Source organism: Seriola dumerili, unplaced genomic scaffold (genome assembly GCF_002260705.1).
Source record: "Seriola dumerili isolate Sdu_G_001 unplaced genomic scaffold, Sdu_1.0 BDQW01000073.1, whole genome shotgun sequence".
NCBI lineage: Eukaryota > Metazoa > Chordata > Actinopteri > Carangiformes > Carangidae > Seriola > Seriola dumerili.
In genome coordinates, this window is record NW_019174328.1 from 8444731 (window position 1) to 8465921 (window position 21191).

Consider the following 21191-nt stretch of genomic DNA (forward strand, 5'->3'; position numbering starts at 1 on the left):
CAAAGTGAGCTTATGCCTTCAGTAGATTTACTTGGAGCATCTGGTTGGACCAGTTCCATGTCAACCACAGCAATCAGTCTGTGCTTCATAAAGTCTTCACATGTCGCCCCAGGGCTGCCGATTTTACCTGTAAGTGATTTAGGTGTCTTTAATTTTTCAGGAATGTCTGCATTCCAACCCCTTGTTAAGGTTTACAGTGTATTTACTTTCCAATAAATCCACTGAACTGAGCTGCGTTTGGATGAGTGAGATCCTGTCGGGAATTATTTTGCACCTCTGTGCACAGGCCAAATAGAAAATAACTACACAGTGATTACACTGAAAAAAGTATTTGTTGCCTGGATTAGGAGTTAACGTGTATATCATTAAAAATCCAACTGAGGACTTTAGTCCATTTAACTCAATGTGTAAATGGACACCATGCAGAAGGAGACACTCACTTGTATAAATATGCTAAAATCCACATGAATTTAAAGTGACAACTCAATGAATATAAATTACTTAATGAAAACAATTTCTAATATTTGTATGATATATATTATATATGTATAATATTTGATTTTTATTTCACTCAGAGTATCTTTTCTTAGATGTTGTAAAAAAAAAAAACCTGAGTAATAATAATAATAATAATAATAATAATAATAAGATTTATTTGTATAGCAGAAAGTGCTTTACAACAAAGATATTACATGCACCAGTATTAAAAAACTGTATTTAGATGGCTAAATACAACATCTGGGAAACTTGCTGACAGGTACTGACATTTGAAAGCTATATACTCATCACAGCATGGAATGATAGAAACTGTCTGCAAGAAAGCTAACTATGTGCTATGTGTGGGTTGTCTTATGACAAAATAAAAGCAAACTAATGTATTCAGCCACTCAGCTCAGCACCAGCTTCCAGTGCTAGTCCATGAAGAATAAGGGAAGGCTTTACATAAGTTATTGATCAAAAACAGTATGTAATATCTTACTTTGTAGTGCTGGCCCCCAGAGTTAAATCTCCCAGAAGAGTCATTTTGAACATGTATTGCATCAGGCCTATAGTATCTAAATAATAGTTGCCATTACTTCTCTTGACAGCTATCTCAGACATTGTCCTGCTGTGTGGTTCAGATCGATCCATTCAAGTGTTTGACATGAACAAAAGTACAGTGTCCTCAGAGCTGCCTGATGCCCACAGCAGAGCTGTCCACTGCATTACACAGAACAAGGTGAGGCCATTTAAATGTTCTTGTTACAAAACAGACTAAATACCCAGTACAAATTTAAAAGTTCCATCTATTATATATTATGTTTGTTTTATTAAGATAAGAAATGTGTTCTTTATGTGGTCTCTATGCACAAATTCTTTGCAGATAAAAAAAATGTTAAATATTAGGAAAACTTGAAAACTGGAAGTTTTACTCCTAATGTAACTGGTGAGAAATATAACCAGTTAAATTTCAAAGTTTCAGTATTGTTTATATCTCGCATTCAGTACATTCTTATATAGTTAAGAAATACAATGCATATGAAGTACAAATGTATTTCATACGAATTCCATTACATTTATTCTTAAGTTTCCTCCTAATTTAAATTTGCCTTAAATCATGCACGCTAATATCTTGAAAATAGCACTTTTCTTTAAAATCATTTTAATTACTGAACAACAAATGTTTATTGTAATTAAAAACTCACATATGCAAGTTTCTTATGCTCATGAGTTTTTGTCAAATATGTTTCAGACTTTTGCACTTTTACCAAAACTTACAATAACTTCAAACCTTTCTGAATGACAGAGGCAAAGACATCTTATCTCTCCACCGGCAGGCTGAGTGACGTATATTCTTAACCCACACAGTGAAGAATTTGCTTGACTTGGCATCAGTTGGTTGTGTGAGCCCCATCTTCCATCTTACTCTAGAAGGGTCTAGTATTTGGCAGATGTTGTGGAGTTACATAAGACATCTACGAGTGTTGCGCAAGTTACATAAGGCAGAGATCGTCTTTGAGGGAATAAAAGTGTTAGTTTGCGGTGTGAATGAAAAAGGTCATGGTTTAAAAAAAAATGTCTTGGTTACCCAAAAGTTTCCATGACAGACAGACAGGACATGCCATCATCAGTATCATTCATCTTACTGAGTGTTTGAATGTAAATCCCTGGTGCATCAGGATTAAGACTGCCATAGGAGATGGCAGGAGGAGATTCCATGCTGGATGATGGTCTTGGAGTAAAACTGTTCCATTATGCACTTTGGGTTTATGTGGCCTTACTCCCACATCACTGTCTTGGACCAATATGGGCCCAATTTGCTGGTGTCTAACAAGTAGACAGCTTGGGCCTGTATCCACATCCATTATAGTGCTATGAGGAATGTAATACTCTATCACTCAAAATGAAACTATAATATCAGTAATAAATCCACGCATTCAAGTGTGGGGTTCTGCATATTATTTACATTTCTTTATAGCTATCACATTACAGTGAAAAGAAGGTCCTGGTTTCTCTCCATATATAGTCATATCAATGTTTGCCAGATTTGTAATCACAACAAAGCCATTCATTTTGATCATAAAAATTATGGAAGTTTTGACCAATCAGATGCTTATATAACTTATTGGAATATAGAAAATGTTTATTTGTGCAGCCTTGTACCCAGTGACCTTGAGGTTTTAACTTCAGTCACTTCTCCGTGTTGACCTGTGCATAGTTGACACTCAGGCCAGTCTGGATTAGCTGCACACACTGCAGCTAGTAGCACGGATTAAATGCATTAACCCATTCAACTGCGATGCACTGTTGCACACAGCTGACTATACTCCTTCTACCCAGAGGTGCCTGTTCTTTGTCACGCCAGCTATTGTGTTCATACATTGTGGAAAGCCTGCAGAGTGTTGTTACAGCTTGGCTATTACGTCAATGTGGGGTCCTCCGCCTGGGTGCCCGAGGGCCTTTGGGTGCTGTAGGGTTAATACCTGCGGATCAGAGGGATTGCCCCTGCTTGGAGACTGCACACATAACATCACTCTTCTCTCCACTCTTGCTTTCTCGTCCCGAGGCGTACCAAACATCAGGAACTTTAGCATGTGAAGCAGCTTTTCCCACTTCAAATTTCCATCGCCCCTTGTGCAAAATTCACCTGGAACTCATCAGAGCAGAGGACTTCATGGAAAATGGAACTGGAAATGCCCTCTCAGACTCCCATTCTCACACTCTTAATGGAAATCTAAACAAAAAACACCCCCACCGCTGCTCTCTCACTCTCGTGCTCTCTCTTCCTCTCTCTCTCACACACACACACACACACACACACACACACACATTTGATTGAATCTTCTGATAACCTGGTGTGAAAAATATAAAATATTCACGTATAGATGTGCAGTGGAAACTTCAGTGGAAATATATTTACAGCTGGTGCCTATCTCAGTGTGGTACATAAAAGATGAAAGATGACACACAAAGGCAAATGTATAACAATTGTGCCTCCATTCCAGTTTTATTTCCAGCCCGATGTGTTTGCAGTGCTTTATTGTCAGCATCTACTTTTAAGTAGTACTAATGCTACCTTGAATAATAATATAAACACTATATGCAATGCAGGATACACAACAGTGGAATAGTCCAGTACTGGAGGATAAGATAAGCTGATTTACAACCCATTTCAGTCAAACATGTGCTGAATAGACATTTTTGGGCTTTTTTTTCTGTATACTTCGCAGGGCTCCATGTTCAGCACACAGGCACCGGAGTCATACAACCTCTTCCTCACCAGTGCAGTCACAGATGGTGTAAAGATTTGGGATCTCCGTACTCTTAGGTTGGTATTGATTCTCTCTTTTCTGTTGGATTTGTAATCAACGTACACTTATTGGGAAAATCAGGCAAGAAATGTGTGATGAAACAGCTATGTCTGTATATACATTTTACTAGGTTCTTCAGAAGAAAAATTATGTTCAAAAACCCCTCAGCAAAACCTCAGTGGCATTATAGTACTGTATAGAAAGTTAAACAAAACAAGAAATCATTTATACTTTCCTTTGGTCATGATGTTATGGACATTGATTTGGAATGACTGGCATACAATTCTGAAGTTACTTTCTCATGATGACATAACAATATTTTGCCTTGAATTCAGATTCAGGCATTGTAGCACCTGAATGCAACCTCTATAACAGATTAGCATCATTGTTTTTGTGTAATATCTATGTATTTTTTTCTGTTCCTGACAGAAAGACAAACCTATCATGTTTGCTGTGATGAGTAATGTCCAGGAAACTGTTAATTGCCAACAATAATGTGTGCCCTATTTGTTTTGTGCCCACTATACAGTCATATAACCCAACTAACCTCTACTGAGTCCTTGCACTACTTGAAGGGTTGCTTCATCAAATCTGTTGAAATTGCCTAACAGCAATAATTGTTCAAGCACATTAAGAAAGAAACCATTATTGTTTTTTTTCCTCTGCTAATCCCAGGAGTGCAAAATTATCTTATATTCAAATTACATCAACACTTTTTGTCAGAAAAACATTCCTAACTTGATGAGTGAATGGGCAGTCATTCAATTTCCAAAGTACGTAGCTGAGAATATTTTTCTTTGGCCCTTAGTAGCAGATATCCATATAAGGCAGATAATTCAAGTAGGCTCTCTTGGATTTTAGAATGTTCTTTTTGGCCCAGTAGAAGGCATTATTGAGTATTTCATTCTTTCATGTCTGTGATTGCTTCCATGTTTAACTTCTCATCCCAGACTCCATCAAAACCTTATTTCTATCTGATAAATATTTGTGCCTGGTTTCCAGGTCAACTTCTGGTTCTGAGAGCTGTCATCAAGCTCCCTCAGCAGATGCTGTTCTTCTGAGGTGAAACATATGGATGCTTGAGAACAATATGTAGAAGCTTTTTTTTTCATTCTGTTGGCCCTGTTAATTTTATTTCCCTCTTTAATGAACCTTTTGTTTCTTTTTCTGTAGCTAGTACCAACTTCAGAAAGACTTGCAGCTCCCCTAAATTAAATTCTATGTTTTTCTTTTTATACGAAGGCTTGAAGCTAATGGAAGTAATTAAGATAGTTCTTGGTTTTCTCCTCATGATGATGGAGGCAATATAAAAATTCTTGGAACAATGTGTGGCATGAGTAAACCTTACATAAGGTGGTCATAAGACTGATCTTCATGATAATCAAATTATTTTAGTCAGTGCAGCTTTCCCCTAAATGGAACCATCTCATATAATTTTTGCTCAGGGCTTGGCAAGAAGAGTATGAAGAGTTTTATCAGTTGTGAAAAACAAATCTTCATGGCATTAAAGTGACAAATGATCCCGGCATATGAAATTAATTAAAAAGAAAAAAAAGAAAAAAGTAGCTCTCTCTAAATCTCTGAGTAAGCAGGAGTTACAGGGGCATGACCCTGGAAACACATGTTGCTGTTATATTTTGATACTTTGAGCATCACAAATAAAATTAAATTTTCCTCATTGTATTGCACTGGTGGCAAAAGTTTCTAAAAAAATATCTTTAAACTTAAAATCAAAGCTTTTTGAATGGCCAGAGGTAAGAGAGAAAATATGTTTTTGTGATTTTGCTAAACTGACCCTTAATCTACTGAATGAACTTCCAGGAAATAGTGAAGTATGTAAAGATAATGTTGTTTATTTCCTCTTATCTATTCCAATTATGTTAATCCAGCCAGGAGCAAATTTAAATGACAAGAAACTTTTCACCTTTCCATTAGTTATACATACAAGTATATAGAAATTTGGTTGCAGGCAAAGTGTAACATCAAATCACTCAGGAAGTCAGTGAGACTAGACATTCTCTCACCAAACCTGACTGATTAAATAGGCAGTCATGTTAATTTGGCATTCTCAAAAATGTAATGTTTTGCAGCTGGAGTCATTAATGGAGTTATTTTATGCCCTGATGCTGAGTTTTGATGATGAAGTTTTTTACACACAACTACACTGACAGACAGTCTAAGTTCAGACAAAGTTGAGGTTAATACTGTATTTTGTCTTTGATCAAAGAGAGCTTCCAAAAAACCACAATGGGAAATGTACATTTCACTGAGTGGAAACTTCGGAAACTTAATTTTATTTTATTTTAACTCTTAATTTTATTTTGCTTTGTCACCAGAGAATCCTCAGCACTTTTTTCCCCTTCCTTTTCAGACCGAAGCATAAACAAGCATGATACCCACGTGTATCCATCAAAGATTGAATGAGGGTAATGGTTTTTGAAACCAGCACCAGCACCAGCATTTAGCATAGTTAAAAATCAGATCCACTCAGATACGGGTTCTAAAGCTAGAGAGAACAGATGGTGATCTGTTTCTCTTTAGTCCAGTGATGTATTCCCCGTAAATCTCTTGGAATTTCCATCATCTGATAATTTCATGCTGAGCAATGCATTCTGTGACTAAATAGATCGTTAATGTATTCAAATGAAATAGTATTAAACTGTACAATAAAAAGTAAGCTTTCACCTGATTTGCACTGACACAGAAAAATTGGGTGAACTATACTGGCTGTAAATAATGACCTATGTTTAGCCTGCTGATTACCTTGATGACTGACACTGAATACCCAGGTGGATTCAGTAACCGTATAGGAACCCACTCAAGAGGATCAGACCCTCCGGTGCAGTCTGTGTTAGTCATCAGGCAAATGCCGAATAGTCATCACTCATACAACATGAAGAATGTGTGTGGGATTCAGCCCCGCATATCTTCTCCTTCAGTCAAAACATTAAGTCCACTTTCTGACCTAGAAAACCAGATGAGTGTTTACTCTAACTTGTTAAACTGCTTCTCATCAGTGTGATAGTGACAGGTTGTTTCAGCTCTGCTGCAGACCTAGATGTCCAGATTTACTGATAGGGATTTAGAAACAGATGCGTCTCATCCATCCTGCAATGCATCTCAATGATTAGAGGTCAGATTTGCTACTATTTTGTCATAAGTAGCTCACACTGGAGATAATATAATCCTATTGGATATAAGTATATCCTTAAATTCAAGCTAACCTGCACAAATTTAGAAGTATTTACAAAATGAAAACATTCCAAACATGAAATTCAATGTTTTAGTTTTCAGTGAAGCAAATGGCTTAGCACTAGTCTGTCAGCTCCACAGTCAAGGTTATTGGTTGTCTTTTTTCGTTTACCTTGTTGTGTTGGTTTTTTTTTTTTTTTTTTGCTGAACAGCAACAGTGTGTCCAGCTCTAGGATCACAAATGTTCGTGAGTGACTGAATGAGTGATCATAGTTGAGTGATCTTATTTCCACCATTGGTCACTGAATGCCACATGACTGAGTTGGAGCTTCCCCATTGACTGTTGCAATATCAAAATGAGTTGGCGCCAACCGCTTTCATTAGTGTTTTTTTTTTTTATAGCCTGCAGTGTTGCCAACTTAGCACATCTGTCGCTATATTTGGAGACTTTTTTTTCAAATAAGACTAGGTATAAATCTGGTGTATGGCTGGACTGTGACTTGCAGGGAAACTGAGTAGCGCTTCCAATCCATGGAGCCTAGCCTTCACTACAGCAAATAGTCTACTTTCATTTCATATATCATAATTACTAAAGGAGGAATAACGAAACATAAGACACACCGAGTAGAGAGCGCAGAAGAGTGGGAGGGAGAGAGAGAAACCACTGGTAACAGCTAAGCTGAAGAAGCTAGCAGATCTGAATTGCATGTAAACAACAGAAAAACCAACAACGGGAAATGAGACAATACGCTTACTGCAGCACAGCAATGAAAGCCCTGTTAATAAATAAAGGGTTTCTGACCACTGAAAGTCTAGAGGGCTTTTAATTTGAAACAATTACAGGAAGTGATGAGTTTTTACTAACACGAAATGAAGTAACTTTTAACACGGCAAGCAGGAGCAACTGAAAACAAGGCTTTGTATTAAAATACTGGTGACCAATTGTACATATCAAAAACAGGGAATTTGAATTAAAGACCTGTCTCTAATACAAGTCTGCCTCAAATAAAGGCCTGTTACCTTTTGCAGTTGGGTTAAAGGCCAACTCAATTTTTGAGGAAATATAGTTGAAAACTATTGTGGATCCCAAATTGAGAGTGTGTGCTGTGTGAGAGGCAAAATGAGAAAAATATTCAGTTGCTTCTAACTTTCTCTCTGAGTGGTCATTTAACAAGTGAATATAGCTGAAAATCACAGCACGGTCTTGGTTTTTAACTTGTAACTATGTGTATAATGATTTTGTCAGGTGATGTGACTGTTATAAAATCAGGATTTTAGCATTGCAGAGACTTGGAAATGGCTTGGAAGTTAGCCTGTAGTTTTAATGGGCTGCGTTTCAGTCATTATTTCAAACTTTTGACAATAGAAACAGAAAATACGTGAATAAGAACAGCTTTATTGGAAATTTGGCTGTATTAAAATACAGGATAAAATATAGGAGAGAAGCAAACAGGACTGACTGAACAGACTGAAAATGGTTGACACTATGCAGATTGCAGATCGGATATGATGATGTCAGTTGTTTATAGCAGTTCCACAACAGTTTTCAACTACGCCCTCAATTTTGCACATTGAGCACATGCAGTCCAGCCATATAGTAGTTTTTGACCTAATCTTGTTTTCCCATTTGATTGGCTGCATTTGCTGTCAATCATGCCCAAATTTTGATTTGTCAGCCTCTGTTTTCTCAGTTTATAATTGAGTGACTAAGCTCAGCTACATCATAATAATGCTAATTACCTTTGCTCACCATACTCTTGTGTGTAATGACGTAAAGACACAAGAGCATGGTCCCACAGTCTTGCCACAAACCTTTTTTTTTCAGTCAGGTGGCCATTTTTTAGCTGAACCAAGTCAATCTCATGAGGTGTTCAGTTGCAGCCAGAAACTTGTGACTTAAACTTCTGAGGGCTAAATGGGCAGATAGTGTAGTTAGCTGACAGCGAAAGTATTCTGGAAAAATGAGAGGAACACCTTACAAATTACAGTAATCCCTCTGAATACAACACTGCAAAAAAAATCTTGTTGACTCAGTCTTAATAACAGTTCGACATTGTAAGATTCATAAAGGTTGTATTTATTGCTTAGCAATTATATGAACGTGTTCCCATGTGTCCACCCAGGGTATATTTAAAGAACTCACTGGTGCTGAGTATATCAAATTTCTTCATCGTCACAAGTGAATATGACCTACTTTTAGTTCAGCTTAATGACATTAGCATGTGAATGTGAAAGACATGCTCTCACCAGAGCCATGCCAGCCCATATAGAAACCCTAGCTCAACTAGCTGTTAGTGGCATTGTAAAGACATTACATGCTGTTGCAAACCAAATGAAACAGCACAGAAGTTGCACGTGGGGGCCATTCGTCATCTACTACCTTCTCTTTTCCTGTGTTTTGCTTGAGTCATGCTCAACTCTCCTGTCTTCGGCTGGTTCCGATGTTTGTAAAAATGTGAAGTCTGCAGGGTGGCATTCTGCTCCTCACACCAAAGATATCTCACTTCTCAAACATGACCCTTTCTATTTCACAGTCTTTCTTGGCACACAGAGATCAGGGTAAAAAAAAAAAACTAAACTAAAACTAAGATTGTATTATGACATCACCAGTCATGAGACTGGTTTATTAACCTCACCACTGTGTGCATCACTTCCTCAGGTGTGTACGGCGTTATGAGAACCATCTAAATCGCTGCCATCCATGCTCTTCAGCCATCTCACCATGCGGCCGGTTCATTGCCTCGGGATCTGAGGATAACTGTGTAAGTTGTAATAAGGTTTTCCTTATAGGGTGTGTGTTTCATTCTCCCTTGTATAGACCTCTGTGGTCATATTATCTCTGACAGTCAGGTTTTGTGTAAGCATAATTTGACAAAATTACTATGATAATCAATTTATTATTGATCTAAAATTGAATGGGGTGACAAAGCACTTTAAGAGGGTATCCATATATCAATGTCTGCCTAGTTTTTGTCAAGTCTTTGGTGAATCTGCTGTTGAGAAAGCAACCAAATATGGGCTTGAGATATTGTCACAAAAGCATCAAAGTGAAATTATGCCTACAGTACCATAATGTAAAGGAGCAGATAAGGCTTGTATACATTTTTTTATATTATTTATATTATTACTATTATTTTGTACCTTCTGCCATGTGTGTTAAATTGGAGCTGCAATTCACATAAGCAACAAAGTATTCGGACTACAGTAAATTATTTTATGTATAATTTGTTTATGCTTTATACTGTTTATATCTTAGCTGATCTTGTAAATGTGAAAGACAGCAACATGTCTTTATCAGTATTACCTCCATTTTAGGTGCTTGTTTGTGCTTGACTCAGAGATTTTTATTTGGAACCAGGCCTTTTTCCATAGAGGTCAAATTCAGCATTCATGTTGAAGCAGAACTGTTTAATTGCTTTTCCAGACAGTGCCTTATACTTGCTTTCAAGACAATTTTCAGAAAACTGCCTCCCTTTTCCTTAACCATCTCTCTTTTCTTCTGGTGTATGTGCTTGTTGAAAGCAGTGGAATAATATATGCACGCCTCTAGTTATTATTAATTATGGGGGCTCAACGCAACACGGACATTTGAGAGCATCTCTGTTGAGATCGGACATTTCCAGCGTTTCGTGGAAATCGGGAGAGTATAGTGTAGTGAGCTACACCATATTTATTTGTAGCTGCCCAGAGACTTCTATAAGCCAGACACATTCGTACTTGTCTTAATATATCAAAAAGCAATCATGGAGAAAAAAGAACGTGAATACTCGAAAAAGACTCCCTAGATCATATTACACATTTTCCAAAAAACACAAGGCCAAAAACAGTCGGAGTAGAAAGTTATTTCAGTGTGTTCAATTTTAACCTGTTATATGTTCAATTGAAATATGTGTTATTTTCCCTTGCTTTGACCCTGCCTCTTATCATCTGACATGAAATTGATTGTTTTAGAAGATGGCAGTTTTTTTTTTTAATTGTTAATCAAGACATATGCTGCTGATGCAGTTTTCATACCTCAGGCTCCTTTGCTCCTGCTCTCTGCTTCAGTTACTGTTGATATATGGTGAACCGATACATCTGGGGATCCCTGTTATATTTTAGCATTCCTGAAACTTTTCCCTTCCAAGTATCTAATGCCCTCTTTGGCACAACACGTCATATGCCTCAGACAGGAGACACTCTACCCATGGACCATCTGACGAAGCTCACTTGAAGCGTTTTTCAAGGAAACATAATACAAAACAGCTGCAAGAATCTGATGAGTTGCCGTCTGGTAACAAACATCCCCACAGCTATTTTTATCTGTGCTTGTGGCACTGAAGCAAACAACTGAGCCTTAAAACTCAGGGATTCTACTTAAATAAGAAAAACTGTGCTAACAAGCAGATAACACATTCACATATCATTTCTAATATTTCAGATTTAAGTGTTGATTCTAATGTCTACACAGGCAGAATGCAGATATTTTTTGTGCATCCAATGCCAAGTGTAAAATCTACACCAACAAATTAAAGGGTTGGTTCACAAGGCTTTTACTGCCTCAAAGCAGAAAATAACAGTAATCTATGTGCAAGGGGTTCGTGTGAATTGTCAATAAGTCTCAATGGCCACTTAATTTTGTTTCCTCAGTATTTGAGTGCTATGAGTGTGTGATGAGCCTCAACAGCCAAGACTTTTTTATTGCAATGGCTTTTGGATTTGATGCTGACGGGAAGTGTTACAGCAGTGTTTTTTGTTTTGTTTTTAAATGTGTGCGTTTTGATGTTTTAAATTTTATACTTGTAGAGTCTGTTTACTAAGAGTTTTTAGCATTTAAAGAGCAACTTAATACAAGAATGAAAATCTTTTTTTTGCCCTCCTTTCCCTTCCCCTTTAACTTCCTGTCTTGCTGCAGTGATGTACAATCACTGTTTTCACACATCACTGTTGGGCATAGTTATAGGCACAACAGAGCAAACCTCTGACCATACCCAACCACAACCTCCACTGATGCTGTGTGCTGGATACAACACACATGAAACTTTCAGCCAGGTGCGCAATGAAACACCACCTTTCCATCAGGTGTTGAATTACTCTTAATCAAAATATGTGAAACCACTTTGTGAATCATTGTTTATGTTACCGTAACACAAGCAGTTTTACAAGCAGGGAATCAGGAAACGTTGCTAATTTTAGACCATTTTCTGTCAGCAACGAAAAATGAAACAAAACGAAGAATCTGGTAGTTTTTGATGTCAGCTTCTGATACGACAGACATAGTTTGTTTATCACTCAAAATGTATTGGATATTGTTTTGATTGCCAGCCCCAGAGTTCTCTTTAAATACACTGCAGAACTCCAGAGTCAGTTGGGTTTAGTTCAGCAGTTGGGATAACTGATTCTGGCACAGATGATGCATGATTTTATGTGTCTGATTACTGATATCAACATGCGCCAAGTCTTACCGTCTAGCCAATCTCTGAACATAGTCAAAAATGTCTGGTGTTCATCAAGAAAACTGTAATCAGTGAGAGAATATTTACAGTGAACTATTAAGATGTCCAGACTCAATACTCTATTATTGACCCCAAATAACTAATGGACAATATGGACGTTAGCTGTGCACACAATGACTGCCTGAGTACGAAACATGCCTTTGTATGTGTGTTCTGGAGCTCAAACTCAGAATGATTGCAAAACTTAAACATAATGAGCCAAAGGTTTCCTTCAAAGTTGAAACTATCCCTAAAGTAAATCTGTTTCCATTTGTTTCTGTCTTTCTATTTTGTATTGTATGTATTTTACACCTATAATGAGCCTCACTAGATGGGTCAACTTAACTAATCTTATATAAGGTTAACATGTCCCACATCTGTATATCACTGCATGGTACAGTTTGCTTATGCTTTTGTTCATGTAGTCCATCTCATTCATTTCAGGCCTATGTGTATGACATCCGTAGCAGCAGTTACCTCCACAAACTTCAAAAACAGTCGGACACAGTGCTCAGTGTGACGTTCAACCCTGCCACACCAGAGGTAAGAACCTTTCTTAACCTTTTGTCATTGTGGCTCTCTTATTTACTTTCTTGTTAGTCCTAAACCATGCTTTCAATGCCCCTTTTCTCATCATCTTAAATAAAGTATCATTCATATTTCTCGATATCCCTGTAACATATTGACCAGAGTAAATATTTTGGTCACATGAAGTAAATGTCTTACTTTGACTTTCCCTTACTGACATCAGACAGCCAAAGTAAAACCAGAGATTGGTCTTACTTTCCAGATGTTGACCTGTGTTAACGCTGCATAAACACCCAAGGGGACATGCATACAGGCAACAGTGTTAATGTGTGTTTTACCCTCCACTCTATCCCTGATTTTGCATGCACATCAATACTGCAGTTCTACAAGGCTTGCTTATCCTTGCAACACAAGGATAGCTGAGTCTTTAAACATGTATTCACCAAGTTTTCATTTGGCAAGGTGGATATTTTTTCTGCATCCCAAACAACAAACTGACCTCAATAAAAAAAATAAGGGGATAACCCTCCCCTGCACACCCTAGCTGATACACTACACTAAGAGTGAGAAGATTTTGTTTTAATGACAAATATTGTTCTTTATGCCAAGAATTTCAAGGTTATGAAGGAAAAATGTTTAAAAGCAAAGAGGTCCCAGTGAGAAGTAGTGTCAGCCAGAGGTCATGTCATCTTTAGTCCAAAAAAACTGCTTCACCTCTTAAGTCTTTAGAATTTTGATAAAGATATGCCTTGTACTTGAATTGTACTTGGGAAATTAACAAGAATTACTGTCATATTGTTTTTGAGCTATCTAAATGTGACGTGATTAAAAAATTCACATTGCATGTTTTTTTTAAGTTGTATATACTGTAAATAATTTTCACAAATTTTGCATAGTCGGTTGGTTACACAGGTCTACATCATCTCTACTTGCTGTGGAGTCTTTGTAAAGAAGGAATGATATCCTAAAGCTGAGGTCACATAGCAGGTCTTATTGAGACCAACCCACAGTTCAGGGTGGGTGGATTTTATGTCAGGGACTTGAAGTAGCCATGAAGGAATTCAATATAAGAACAGAGTTAGAACTAATAACAAGCTCTTTGTATCATTCCATATGTGTGTGATGAATTTACTTCTATGTACTAGTGTTTTTATGTTTCAGTGTGTGGGTACATCTCATTTTGTCTTTGTGTATAAGTAGTGCACACTATACTGAAATTGTTAACAAAACAAATTATCCTCATATAAAAATACAAATACCCCAGAACTCACATATGTATAAACCCCCACAAAAATGCTGTTTGCATAAAAACTACTGAGACAACAACCTTTTTTTCTAAATGCTAGCCTCCTGGACCAATACCATTTTCATTTGAAATGGATATCCCCTAAATCACTCTCTGGGTTTAAGCAGTGGTAGCCAGTTTATAGTCCAATCAGATAATGACTACTGCTCTTCCACACCATAATTCTGTGGGATCTAGTGACTCGCTTTGTGCACTGTGCTGATCCACTTGTATGACTGACTGCCTGCAGGGTTGTTCCAGCCTGTGATTGGCTGCACAGTTCTCAAGTCGGCAAAAGGTATATACAGGGATGTGCTTGTTGACTTCAGGAGCTGCTTTCCACCTTTCTGTTGGCTGTTTATCATTTTTACTGTATCCCTTGTAGCTTAATGTCATGCCATTTTGTTGTGTTCTGTCTAAAATGATGCAACAGAGACAAAATTCAATATTGATAGGATTGTGTGAGCTTCAAATGTCAATTATGCTTTGAATTCTTAAGTTTGTTGCTATGATCTTTCAGATCCATAAATATTCAGGGACAGTAGGCAGTCTTGCTAAAGAAAACATAAAGTAAAGAATAGCACAGGACAAATTTCTTTGTTGCTCTTGAATTGCCATTATAGGAAAGTAAGAATTCTGAGTTTACAATGTTACTTTATGCCAACATCCTTTCAGTGTCCAGAGCATTTCATATAGAGCAACAATTCCCTTTGGAGGTGTTTTATTGTCCAGTTAATGGTTTTCCTTTGTAACTGTTCAAAGCAAGTAGATTTGCAAAACACAGCTTTTAAAATATAATATCCCAACCTCTGCTGGACGCCTCATGAGACTTCTTGTTGACCGTCTTTTGGACTTGAGGCACATGTTTTAAATCTGCATGTCCATCTGTGGAACTCCATTCAGTGAAACTTTGCAGCACAATGATACATTCAGATTTCCAAGTTTGAAAGTGGAAAATTTGATCCGTGGCCATTTACTGGCTGAATTACAGTGATCTGCAGAGTTTGAAGACACACTTCATCAGTCAGAATATGTTCATTCCCCGTCAGTACATCTGTACATTCTGTTTTGTTTGATAGGACATGCTGTCAAAGCAGAAACCCAAAAAAATACTGGCTTTATAGACAGAATTGTAATTGTATTTTTCACCACCAGTGTCACATGGACAGATTAAAGTCTTGTTTTAATCTTATCAAACTCAAAATGTATATGATATATTAGCAGAAAAATATAACCACTCACCATAGTGGTATTGCAATAATACATTGACAAACAATTTCCATGTGGAAATGTGGCTATTTTCCTTGACAAATATTCAAGTTTGTGCAGGTAATTCTTCAGATATATTAATGTGTCATTTTTTATGAGGTCATCTCTTATTGATTTCTACTCTCAGATTTATGTCACTGACCATCTCATACTACAGGTACTTGCAAAATTTGACCAGATTGAAGTCATAAATTTCACAAATGTGTGAAAAAAACTGGAGGGCTCCAGAGGGTCTGCAGCTAAATAAAGAGCCATGACAAGTCTTCCCACATTGGATGTCCAAATAGGAACACCCTGATTCAAAATTATGTTGACATACAGCACAAACTGAGTGAGTTTTGCAGGATTTCACTGGTGCTCATGAAAGAAAGTTAGTTTGTCATACTAACAAATGACCAGTAATACTGTAGTCTATTGAAATACAGCCTCTTATTACACAAGCAATTCTGTATTGACAAACTGTCTGCTGCAGTATTTGTCAAGCAATTTTCTAAATGCGATAAGCACACAGCTACCTTTTTGTTTGCTAAACCAGAGGGACAGAGCTGTTCTTTGTCAACATTCACTGTGGCCTATTTAATGTTTCTGCAGACCTCTTTGAGGGAGGAAGACCTCTACAGTTCTTGAATTGAAATAAAACTGTATGAAATTGAAAGATTCATATCCTGTACCCCTTAGTTTCCCCAAATTAATTTCAGAGTAGTTTGACAAAATTATCCTAACGTGAGTTCCTCTTACTACTACCTACCTCTGTAGCACTTTTAGAACTTTTTGTCCATTATAACTTAAAGTTAGAAATGGAAGGTAATTCTTCATTCTTCAGGTCATCCATCCATTTTCTTCCACTTGTCCGGGATTGGGTTGCGGTTGCAGCCGTCTAAGCAGGGTATTCCAGAAGTCCCTCTACCCAGCAACATTTTCCAGCTCTTCTTTGGGGATCCTGATGCATTCCCTGGCCAGATGGGTTTTGTAATCCCTCCAGCGATCTCTGGGTATACCCCAGGGCCTTTTCCCAGTTGGAAAAACCTCCAAAGGAAGGCGCCCAGGAGGCAGACTAATCAGATGCCCAAACTACCTCAAGGAGGAGCAGCAACTCTACTCTGAGCTCCCTCCAGACATCCAAGATCAGTCAGGCTGATCCTGGACACTCTAAAGAGGAAACTCATTTCAGCTGCTTGTATCCACTGTCTCATTCTTTTGGACATAACCCAGAGCTCATGACCATAGATGAGGGTTGGAACATAGATCGACTGGAAATCGAAAGTTTTGCCTCCCAGCTCAGCTCCCTCCTCAACACAATTGTCCGGTACAATGTCCGCATTACTGCTCATGCCAAACCAATCCGCCTGTCCATCTCACGCTCCATTTTACCATCATTAATGAACAACACCCTGAAATACTTAAATTCCTTCGACTGGGACAGCAACTCCCCCTCAACCTGGAGGAACCAGTCCACGATGGCCTATGACTTAGACTTAGGAGATGCAAACTCTCATCCCAGCCACTTCACACTCAGCAGCTCAGTTCAGTCTGTGTCTGAGAAAATCTTTGCACAGTATCTGGGAAAACATGAGGATTTATAATTATTTCAAGATGCTGAGGAGTTGACCTCTATAGAATCCAGAAGGTTATACCTTTGACTCTCACAGTAATGCCCTTGTCATTTATATGGGCACTATTCTTACTATTACTAAGAGTGTAAGATCTCTCATAGACACATACATAGAGAGTTAGCTCTCAACAAGCTGTCCTTCACATTAACTGAAAAGTGTTTCTTTCCCATTCCTTAGACAGTTGAGCTACTACTGATATATTAAGGGCCTGGCTTTGCTCTGTGAGCCTGTTTCTAGTTAACTTTGAGTTGGTTGATCTAATGTCTGATTGGAAAGGATGCATGCATATTCAACTTTATTTTTCTTTTGTTTGTGGCCAAAGGAGAGATGTGTTAATAAAAAATGAGTAGAAGTTCAAGAAGTCCTGGGAAATGGCCAGTCAGTCTTAACAGTTAACTGAGACCAGGGTCCTGTGATATCATAATACTAACATTGTTGTTATTTCCTGAGCCTGTGCTTTCTCCTTACCAAGACATGAAAAAAATACTGGCAAAAAGTGTCCCCAACCTGTGCTCACCTTGCTTTTAGCCACATTTGAAGGCCAGATGTTCTCCATATTTACTGCTTTGAGAACCCTCCGATGCGAGGCACAGACAGATAATGCAATGCATATTTTCCACTCATTTTTCACTCATGTTTTCCACCTTAATACTTAAAAGACCATCAAGCAGGCAGATCTAGCTCCAGGGTTCATTCCCTCAGGTTTATTCCGGTACTTTAGTCTCTAATGAGAGATCCCAACTTTTACTGTCACTTTACTTTGTTGTCTTGTAAAATCTTGTGGGATTTCACATGGCATACTGTTAAGTTTTGTAAGCTCCCCTGTGTTGGACCTAAAAGTGCTACCATAAAAGTTGACTTGCAAATTTTAGAAGAAGTATTTTCTCACTTGTAATACAAATGATTTGCCTTGGCTTGTTCAACACATAAGTATGTTCTCTTTTAAATGTCTTTTCGGGGAGATTTGATGGAGGCAAAGAAAGCTTTGTCCAATTTGCGTAGTGCCTGAAAACAAGACAGCGTTCATACTGTATCTGTAGTTAACTTCCTCCAATGTTTTTTGGAATTTAAGAGATTTAGGATCATAAGTAAAGGCAAGGAAAAATGCTGTAGCTTGAGGCGAATCAACGGCAACTTCAGAGAAACAGGTTACTAGGTCAGACTATAGAAATAGACTTCATGGGGCTGTGCTGTATTTGGGTTACTCAGATTTCTACCACCTCATCCCAAACCGTTGATAGCTCCAATTACATTGTTCCACATCAGCAGTGAAAACCTCTTTGTAGTATAAACCAAAGATCAGCTTCTTGGTGAAGATGAGTTCTTTTAAAAGACAGTGGAGGAAAGTGACCTCTCTATTTTCTTGATTTATTTTCAGTGGACTTTTGAATACTAATGTGATTTTTTTTTTATAAATCATAAGAAAAGTTGTTGAACCCCCACAATTGTTTCTTCATTCAGATACCTTGGAGTTTTAATTGGTGACCTTTTCACTGACGCCCCACTGAGATCAATTTGTGAAAAGCTAAAATTAGATTTTTTTTCTTAGAAACATAGGCTTGTTTGTGCCTTTGTGCTTTGGATATTGGTCACAAATGGCAAAGCCCATATCTATCACTGTTGTTTATAAAGTTTCTTGAGTCTCCACCACCTTGCTTGTGTAAGAAGAGATTTTTAATCTTAATGACCAATCCCAAGGTAAGCAATTGTTAAATAAAAATGAAACAACTAGAATTTGAGTTGGCGACCATAACGAATGGCTCTCCACAATCTGAACTTTAAAACAACATACAATATCAATGAGAAATTACAAAGGAGGACATGACAAAGATACACTTGTACAGAAAAGTTAAAACTGATTCAAGAGAAAAGAGAAAGAAATCTTCACTTTGGTGTAAAAGTCTCCATATGTTATGTCAGCACTCATTAAATGTGACTCATATGAATTGGAACATTTGTAAAAGTTCTAACTTACCTGTGGGAGACTTTCTGGACATGAACAGGATGGTGCAGTGGGAGACATTTACAAGCCAGAGCCATCAAATAAAAACATGATTTTTGCTTTGAATAATCCTAAACCAGTTGTGCTTCTTTCAGTTTGTTTTACTAATACTGGCATGAAATTTCAATGTTAGCTGAATTAACTAGTAGTCAGAAGTCTGGGTTAGGGTTTGAGTAAGGGTTAGGGCTGGTTAAAATGACAAAAAGATCAGATGGATGAAAATGAAAGTTCATCAACATATATATTAAAGGCAGTATTTAAGAATCGAGACAAGACTCTTTTTGAAAAGAGACAAAAAATATACTTGAAAACCACCAACGAAAATAACTTTTCTTAATCTGACATAAAAAAACATACAATTAAAAGAGTTTATGGTTGAAAATATAGAAACTCCTATCAGAGTCAGCAAGGTTTCCTGTCTTTTAATAAGTGTGTTTGTGTGTGTGAAAGTTTCCTTGAGTAAGATACTAAACCCTCCTTTGTTCCAGAGACGCTGCTGCACTCCGACATATCTGGTCAATTTTCAAATGCATACGTTGTTTTTTTTGGAAGGGGATAAGAAAAGAAAGAAAATCCTAATTAGAACTCTTTTTTAAAATGAAAATACAGTTTTCAGTGTCAGTCTTTTGATTAAGTGAGAAGGTTCTGATCTCTTTCCCTCAAGTACTTTGGACCTCATTTGCACGTCATGTGTTGGAGTTAGTGCAGGACTCTGACCGCTTACTGACACAGGCAGCTGTCTCTAAAAGTTAACATGTTCTATCGTCCCAACTAGGAAGATGAACAGTGAGTGAATCATCTCATTGGCTTTCAAGCTCAGTGCTACTCTTGTCTCCATATGTCAGCATGTATCATCTTTGTTCTTTGCAGGCAGGCAGAAATGCAGCTGGCGTCCCACTAGACCTTTTTACTGTATCATTTCATTTGTGGCCATTTGTCTTTTGAAAAACTATTCACACTCCTTAGTTTTTTTTTTTCATATTTTATCTCTTCGTTTCCTCTCTGCCTGACCCCGGAGAGCAAAACACTCCCTTCTTACTGTAGTGGCCAGACAGCAAATACAGAGGTGGACTCTGCTGTCTGGTCCAGAATGTCACATTAGAGTGAGACACAGACTGAGCTGAGACAGCCTCTCTGAAATCAACTGGCCTGTGTTCAGCACAGCTGGAACTGCAATGAACAGGAAGTGAGGACATAAAAAGTTTCGGTCTAGCTGCAAAGTTACAAGAAGTATCAAAACCTTTCGCATGTCGTAGACAGCATTTTCTCACTTGGCCATAGTGGATAGCTTTGTCCTGTTTTTTGTCTGAATACCCAAACTGTGAGGAACACTGTAAACTTGAATGACACACAGCATTTTACTTGAGTGTGCAGTTTCAATGCATTAAAGTAGCTCAGGTGTGAACATTTACATTTAAAATGAAGACAAATTATGAAGGAGCATATATTATGTTTCTAGTAAGTGAAAATGACCTGCGCTGGGGTTTTATGATTTAACTTTTTGAAATCACAGAGATCCGACGGATCTGTCCTGAACTCTGTGTAAGACAGCAAACACACTGAGAATCACACTGTGATTCTCAAAAAAAAAAAGGAAAAAATACGCATCATATAGATTCAGTCAAAGATATACAGAATCTATTTAATGTTGGAGAGGTGAAGGACATTGTTTGTTTTGTTTTTTGAAGCACCAAATGAGAACTTTCAAGAGATTACACATCATGCTATAGTTCTGTCGATGTCATTAAACTTGCTTTTAAAATGGCTGAGATATTGACAGGGCTAGCCCTATGACACTGTCATAGAATAATTATAATAATAATTAAGTAATAATGCGTTCTGTAATGGTGTCAGCCTTAATAGACATTCACCACTCTTTTTTTGGGGCCGTTCCCTGCACACATGGAATGTTGTGACTGTTATTGTATCTGTTTTTCTCTGCATTACATTCACTCAGCTGGGCGTATCCATGGCCTTAGAAATGAGCTCTATACCTACGCAGACACTGGCTAGAGGGCAGATGGATGACAGAAAGGC

At 37.7% G+C, this 21191-nt stretch overlaps 1 protein-coding gene across 1 annotated transcript in view; it reads left to right on the forward strand.

Annotated features, from left to right (window-relative positions):
• The window catches only part of wdr27 (WD repeat domain 27), a gene marked incomplete at its 3' end in the record, with an annotated part of 51770 nt that overhangs the window by 15260 nt on the left and 15319 nt on the right, over nucleotides 1–21191 (forward strand). Inside the window, exons 17-20 of the mRNA XM_022744018.1 lie at nucleotides 1098–1219; nucleotides 3711–3808; nucleotides 9643–9745; nucleotides 12902–13000. Of these exons, the coding sequence (XP_022599739.1) occupies nucleotides 1098–1219; nucleotides 3711–3808; nucleotides 9643–9745; nucleotides 12902–13000 (422 nt within the window). The remainder of the gene's footprint in view (nucleotides 1–1097; nucleotides 1220–3710; nucleotides 3809–9642; nucleotides 9746–12901; nucleotides 13001–21191) is intronic.